This window comes from Asparagus officinalis, chromosome 5, assembly GCF_001876935.1.
Source record: "Asparagus officinalis chromosome 5, Aspof.V1, whole genome shotgun sequence".
Taxonomy (NCBI): domain Eukaryota; kingdom Viridiplantae; phylum Streptophyta; class Magnoliopsida; order Asparagales; family Asparagaceae; genus Asparagus; species Asparagus officinalis.
The window spans coordinates 130,940,383-130,948,389 of record NC_033798.1 but is presented as its reverse complement, the minus strand read 5'-3'; the positions used below and the strand labels follow the sequence as shown (position 1 = coordinate 130,948,389).

Here is an 8,007-nt window from a genome sequence, read left to right as displayed (position 1 = left end):
CTACATTATATTCCCATTAATTGATATTACAGAGTTGATGAAGCACAATATCCAAAAATTGCTAAAAAAAATGAAGAAAAAAATTGTGTAGATCATGAGGAACTAGAATGGGGCTCTTATGCAAAGGGTGCTCTTTATGCTTTGCAAAATGGAGGACATCATCTTACTAAGGTGAGAAAGAGGTATGGTTTTTTATGGTGTATGTTTTATTTTTCATTTGAAGTAATCAGCAGTTTTAAATTATTTTCTTATTATGTTATTATTGTGAACTGTGTACATGGAACAATGTAGGTGCTTAGGACAAGCTGGGCTACTAGGCTTAGCTATACATAATAAGTCCATGGTCAGGCTTGAAACAACAATTTTGGTCCATTATGAGATTAAACAAGAATACGATGGAAAATTAAATACTGTCGCTCAGTCCATTGACTGAAGTAACCGAACATTTTATAGATGTTTTTCTTTTGGGACTTCAAAGAAACTATAAACTTCGACTTTTAATCTTGTATATCTATACAGTTTAGAAGAAAATAGTTAACCTAATGGAGGAGATGGCCCATGATAGAACTTAATGGAAGAATTTGATTTATGTATCCTATTTATCCATTCGGTTCTATTACAGGTCATCTCCTCCATTAAGTTAATTGCAACCATATCCGAAATTAAAAGTTTTGCCCTAGAGATTGAATGGTTATGCAGCATTCTGTATAGACTGCTACACATTTGTTTTGCATTTATCTTCCTACAACCAATTAGAAGTTAGTCGATTAGAAGTTAGAGCCGCTAGATTTTATAGCCTTTAAACTGCATTAGCAGTTCTAAGCTTCACTTACAAATAACAAACATATAGACCAGAACAGTCAAACTCAAACTCTCATCTTGGATCTAATTCTTGAAAATTGCAAATTTATCAGTAACTGTCATCCTTTAGTTACCCATTGACAATGTACATAACCTAAGTTTTTTTAGTGCCAATTTTCTGAAACATTGATTTGACCTTTTATGTGACGAATATTTGGGGTTAAATATTTCCTTGATTGATGCAATTGTTCATATCTTATATCATAAAGAAAAGTGTAACAGTGACAAGCTCAACAGTTTTTCTTATACCACAGTACACTTCTAAATACCAATAAGTGATACTTGTATATATCAAACTGGGATAACCTCCTTTTACAAGCACAGTGAAACAATCTTGTTGATCATTCTCTTTCTTTTTTAGTGACTTTGCATAACATAACTAAGTTAGTACCAATATATCTGATGGTTAAGTAGCTTGGTTAGAGACCAACATCTTCAATAACATTTTTCTAGCACAAACTGATCTAGTTTTTGATACAACCTCTAGTTAAGTGTTGGTATTCCCTGGTCAACTATATTTAATGAAGTATGTTTGGTAGGTTCGTTATTGTTGTCACATTATTTTCCATCTTTGAAATATCTGCTATCTTAAGTGAGTAATAAGTAGATGCATCTACTTTTGGAAGAACCATAAGTTTACTTCTGTCTTGTGGAAGAAAATAACCTCTTCTAATTAGCATTTGTGTAATTGCTCTTGGATATAAGTAATAGCTGGGCATGTGCAACAGAGGCCAGTAAATGCACCAATTAGGGGAATCAATTAGATTACAATTATTGGTGCAAGGAGGACTAGCAGTAGTCCTAAGAGAACTTGATTGGCCAATTAAGAAGGATATAATGGTTAACCTAATGGAGGAGATAGCCCTTAATGAAAGAACTCAATAGAAGAATTGACTCTAAAAATTTGGGATAAAGGCTTTTTGTTGTCCTATATGAATAACCAAGTTAGTGATTGATTACAATCTTTTGACAAGTAGTGAGATTACAACTCCCAGTTAAATGTGATGCTTTGAAGACTTTAAGATTATTTTTTGTCTATGTTGATAGATTTTGCAGTCATACTCCTATAGTAACTCTCTAGTATGATTTGCAGGGAATAATTGGTTATATTTGTGGCTCTGCAGGACTTGACAGTTCAGGGCTTAGCTCTTCAGCAGCTGTAAGTAACTGATAATTTTTATCCTTTATTATCTTTAGTTCATACAAGGTTACTTTGTGACCATATTTTAAGTTCTGAATTTACAGGCTGGGATTGCCTACTTATTGGCTTTGGAATATGCAAATAACATAACAGTTTCCCCTGAAGAAAATATTGAGTTGGACAGGTAAGCATATATTGTCTCCACATGTACGCGATATTAACTTCTTTGTGTAATGTTCCACTTTGAATTAGTGTGTAGTCTAACTGCCATTATAAACGATTTCCAAGAATATCTGCAAAGCAACTAAATAATAAGATACTTTATCTTTAGGCATTCTTTTCTTCTCTCCATTTAAGACTGTAGCCTTTTCCTGTTTCAGTTTCGAGGCAATTAAAGTATTACTTTGGTAAGAGTCATTGGATTGATTTCTCAAAAATTATACCATCCAACTTTATTGTACAATGGAAGCATTAGACAACACATGTGTACTCTATAACTTGCATAAAGCACGTACATGTAAAGTAATAGAACGTTAGGAATGTGAAACCTTTTCTTTCCGTAGTACAATGTTAGCAGTGTAAAACCTTTTCTTTCAGTTAAGATGGAGGTGAAATGTTGAACTGTTTAAAATGCATATTTAACTTCTCTCAGATTAGCATTTGGTTTCAGTAACCCTTCTGCTGTTTGTTTTTGATCAACTAGGAGATACAAGATTAATTCTACATAAATATTTGTTGTTTTCCCCCCTAATTTTGAATTTTGTTGATAAAACAAAGCCTTATTCTTTTAATGTAGGACTTCATATACCATAAGTGATTGTGTCAATTTATTATTTCCTTAAAGCTATAATTTCTATAATATATAAATAAAATTTTTTTTTGCTTAAAGTTTCTCATCTTTCTCGTGCATGTCTTACAAACTAATTGATCAAGTTTAGCTAGAATGCAAAGCTTCATTGTGGATCCTATCAAATAAAGTCTCATCAGATTTGCAGCCATGATTGCTCTTTTGTACTTGGATTATGTATAAATGTTCACGTCATCCCATTCTGCTAAATTTTCTATAATGCAGGTTAATTGAAAATGGATATTTAGGTTTGAGAAATGGTATTTTGGATCAATCAGCAATATTGCTTTCTAAATATGGTTATCTTACCATCATGAACTGCAAGGTAAGACAGCAACTTTGTGGAGAAATTTCAATATCATCAGTAAGTTTACTCGTTCTGACATATCCCTGCCGATACCACTTGCTAGAAATACACACAAAAGCTCATGTACAAACAACTCGTGCACCAGTAACAACAAAAAGTAAATAAAAAATTGTCACAAAAAAAAGGTATGGAAATTTACATCTGTTACTTGAGTTAACAATCATTTCTTCCAGCAATTTCTAATTTATTTGGTGTGCATCTTTGCTTGAATGACGTATAACTGAACACAAAGTCAAACATAGTGAGTGGCACAAACACTTAGCACCTGTTTGGCATACACCCAAAATTGGACCTGGTCCAAACCTGGTCCAATTTTGAGAACATTTCTGATTGGGAAAGACTGGGCCAAAGCTGGCCCAGTTTTTCTTAGGCAAAAACAAAAAAAAAAAAAAAAAAAAACATAAAAAAACAACAAAAAAAACCTCAAGTTCAAAAATACAACCAGCTTAGAACTGGGATGAGCCCTGGCCCAGTTCTGTACATTTTGCCAAATAGAGCCTTAGGCGGTGTTGTTGCATTAAATCTATTTGAAATGAGGTAATAGTGATGTATTCTAAAATACATCTGCAATATGAAATATTAAGCTATAAGTTTGTTCAACATAGATAGAAAACATCAATAACTCAATTCTTATTCCTTCTTGTCCTTACTATCATATATGTGGCTGATATTTTCATCTAATTATATAAAGTCTATTTTTTCTTTATTTCTGTTTGATCATAGCATGTCTATCTATGTTTTTTGGTCTAAGACCCATATTCTGGTTTTGTTGAATAAATTGTACATGATTTTTTTTCTAACCAAGTATTTCAATTGATCAGATAAAAGAACATACTCTTATCTATTCCTCGCGCCTGCATTCAAAAGGAGAGTCTATGTACAAAATTTTATTGGCATTCTCAGGGTTGAAGCATTCTTTGACAAGTAACCCTGGATATAACTGTCGAGTTTCTGAATGCCAAGAGGCCGCTCGAGTTCTTTTATGGTATTTTTATTATTCTCTTTTTAATTAATACTACATTCTTTAATTGCGTATGGAGCATTCTATCAATCTAACTGGTCACATTTGCAAACCACAATCATATTTGAGTCACTTCTTTGCGTAAGGAAATAGTTAGTTGAAGTATTGAACTTCTAAAAAAGGCTATAATTGACAAAGTACTTCACACTGCAAAGCTAATCTGATTGTTACCAACGACAATTCTAAGATAAGTAAATTTCCTCTGAATCTAAGAGAGACCATGGCTTATATGACTCAGATTCTTAATTTTGCACTATTGTATTGATAAACTCCTTCTGAAGTAATGCCACCTGCATCACAAATTTTTTGTGAGCATTATATTATAATGTTGAATTTTCAATGTTGCTTCTCTTCATGGTATTTTTCTAAGGTGAAACTAGATATAACATAACTTGTTCTCCCCTTTTCATTTTGAAGTGCTTCAGGAAATGCAAAATCAGAGCCTATTCTTTCCGAAGGTATATGCAAAGTTATAAAACATAGTTTTAATAACGTTGACTAATTTATAAACTGGTGTTAATCAATATTTTCGATTTTATTGTAACAGTGGATTCAAGCTTTTATGAAGCGCACAAGGTAGACTCTTGCCCCTCTCTTGCTTCCCCTTCATGAACTTCAAATTTTGGAAGCCCTGGATTGTGTTATTCTTTAATATATATCTGGATGTCATTTCAGTGAGTGATTAATTTCCACTACTTATATATGAAAGAAATAATCTCTCTTATGTACACATTCTATTAATGCTAGCCCTATGTTGGATTATTTTGTAAGGACAGTCCTTACACAATAAATAAGTCCTAACATTTCAGTTTTGATATATGAAAGCAAATCTCTCTTCAGTGAGTGAATGATAGGTTTCCAATATTTATATATGAAAGAACTAATCTCTCTCATGCAAACGTTCTTAGTGCTACCCAATATTAGATTATTTTGTAAGGACAGTCCCTGCACAAATAAATGACTCCTAAAACTTCAATTTTGATATATGAAAGAAACTCCCTCCATCCCTGCTTCCCATTCTGGACATGTAAATAAAACGATAAATGGTGTGACAGAGGATTGCCCAAATAGCGCTTGCACCATGAGTTTCTGGAGGGAAATTCCCTTGTGTGTGTACATATATGTGATATGTTGTATGTTTGTACATATGTATATGTAATATGTGCACATGCATGTATGCATCCATGAATGCACATTATGCACATACTGTTGGACTTATTGAGCAATTTTTTTCATCTAATTATCATGTAAATTCATTGATGAACGGATCACTTGTTTACTTGTTTCACCTTGAGGTTAGTACAATGGTGTATTAATAATGTTTAGCACCAGACCTTCATGATCTGTTTATGTTTATCTTATATGCAAACAATCAGGTCACTTGTTTCTCTCTGTCTGTGACATGTAGAGAAGATATTTAAAGCATTTTCATAGTTACAAGCACTTCGGCTTTGACTTTGGAGTTCAGAAATACCATGATTTCCTACCATAGCCTGAAAACGAATATGGTATATAATGATCTTTTTAAATTCAAAAGACTGCGACTTTATTTTTCCCTGAATGCATAAAATTTAGGGTCCCAAAACAAGCTATTTTCATGGGTTATAACCACGGAAATATCCCAACTCGAATTTTGATAATTTAACCATTTTCTACTTTTGGACTCATACTCTTTGTTCACAGGGAAAACTTGGGTCAAATTTGGCCAGAAGAGCTGAACACTACTTCTCAGAAAACAAGCGGGTTATGGAAGGTACTATATATACATTTAAATTCAGGTCATGTTGGTTTCTTATAACTGGCAATTCCATTGATGTTTTCACATTAGAAGTTGAAAATGTGGAATGGTTATTGCTTATGTATTGTTAAAAGCTGGAGACTCATATTCCAAACCTTTTGTTTGGTTTGATGTACCTTACAAATTAAGGGTAGATTACAAAAATACGTACCATAATTTTCGTGTTTCTAATCCTTAATGGCAGTTGAAAAAAATAAACTGCAAGAGGTGAAAGGATACTGTTGGCCCCATCCTCCTGTACCCACCCCTCTCTCTTACAGCAATACCTGACATATATCATGGTTGAATTCTAGTTAATACAACTGTGTTTTGACTTTTACCGAGTTACAACAAAAAGATAATGAATTGCCTCCAAATCGTATATTAGGATCCCGACTTTGCAACTATGGGAAACAAGTGAGCATGCTATTATATAAAATTTTGTATTTAACTTGGAGCTGTGAATATCAGAAATGATGTCCAACAAATTCAAATCCTGTAAAAGTTGGAAAGTAAGACGTAAGTTTGAGAATGGAAAGAAATTAAAGTGCTCTCTAAGGTAAATTTATCCAATTTGAATAATACTACTGTCCCAAGATGACTTGTTGAGATCTACAACAACAACAACAACAACCAAGTCTTTATCCCAAATGTTTGGGGTCGGCTACATGAATCCTATTTTTCCATTCCTTTTTGTTATGGGTCATCTCCTCCGTTAAGTTAGTCTTAATCATATCCTTCTTAATTGCTTCTAACCAAGTCATTCTAGGTCTACCTCTCCTCCGTTAAGTTAGTCTTAATCATATCCTTCTTAATTGCTTCTAACCAAGTCATTCTAGGTCTACCTCTAGATCTCCTAGCCCCATTAACTTATATCCTTCTTAATTGCTTCTAACCAAGTCATTCTAGGTCTACCTCTAGATCTCCTAGCCCCATTAACTTTAATATTATCGCTTTTCCTAATCGGTGTACTAAGTGGTCTCCGTTGTACATGACTTGTTGAGATCTATTTCTGTAAATTACTGATGATGAACTATGGTTCAACATATTTTTTTGACCCAGCATTTTATTTCTGGACATTTATCTCATAACAAATGCTGGTTATTTTATTTATGCTGCTTTCTCTACAATTTTAGGAATTCAAGCGTGGGCTTCTGGAAATTTAGAAGAATTTGGAAAGCTGGTATCAGCTTCTGGTCTCAGTTCAATACAGAACTATGAGTGTGGTATTTCATCCTGACTAGATATGTACTTCATGATTTCTATCTTTGCTTCTTTCCCTTTTATTTTTATTTTTGAACGTTCTGCCATACTTTTTCCAGTCATGTTATTTTCCCCTCTGTTTCCACCCCTCCTTTTCAGCTTTTCACTAACATTATCCCGCGTTCACTGTAATAGTCCAATCACTGTTACAAGTTTAGACATCTTCTTGGTTAAGATTATTAGCTGTGAAAAAGTATCATGAAAGTAAAGATTGTGGAATGCAAATGAGGCACTAACATGTAAAGAAGAGCAACGGGAAATCAATTTTAGTGATCTGATAGCAGTTATAAGTATCCCAAATATAAGTCATATCATTGAATCAATAACAATACAATGAGAACGAGCAAAGTAGATTCACAGGGTCAATTCTATATTCGGATAGAAATACACCAGACTAGGTTGCAAAAATAGGCTGGATATGTATCATTTTTTTGGCAAAAATTGTCCAATTTTGAATTCATTATATCTGGAAAGACTTGTCTTTAATAGAGGCTCAAAAGGTGATGAGTCAAAAGGTAAAACATAGGTGGGAGAGGCTTAAAAAGTAAATTTCCAAAAAGAAATCTCACGTCGTCACTCTGAGAGAGACAAGAACATGTCCATAACCTAACACTGTATTTGGAGTTTACTAGTGTAGGGGAAGGGAAAAAAAAAGGAAGGGTAAGTAGGTGAGAAGTGAAAGAAAAGTGAGGGAAAATATAATATCATGTTTGGGAGTTTAGTGAAGGGA

At 33.4% G+C, this 8,007-nt stretch overlaps 1 protein-coding gene across 1 annotated transcript in view; it reads left to right on the top strand.

Annotated features, from left to right (window-relative positions):
- LOC109841408 (galacturonokinase) overlaps positions 1–8,007 on the top strand; it is a 14,479-nt gene continuing 6,472 nt past the window's right edge. Inside the window, 9 exon segments of the mRNA XM_020410362.1 lie at positions 1–171; positions 1,955–2,020; positions 2,107–2,186; positions 3,075–3,174; positions 4,038–4,201; positions 4,655–4,695; positions 4,785–4,813; positions 5,921–5,990; positions 7,151–7,240. Of these exon segments, the coding sequence (XP_020265951.1) occupies positions 3,163–3,174; positions 4,038–4,201; positions 4,655–4,695; positions 4,785–4,813; positions 5,921–5,990; positions 7,151–7,240 (406 nt within the window). The 5' untranslated portion in view covers positions 1–171; positions 1,955–2,020; positions 2,107–2,186; positions 3,075–3,162.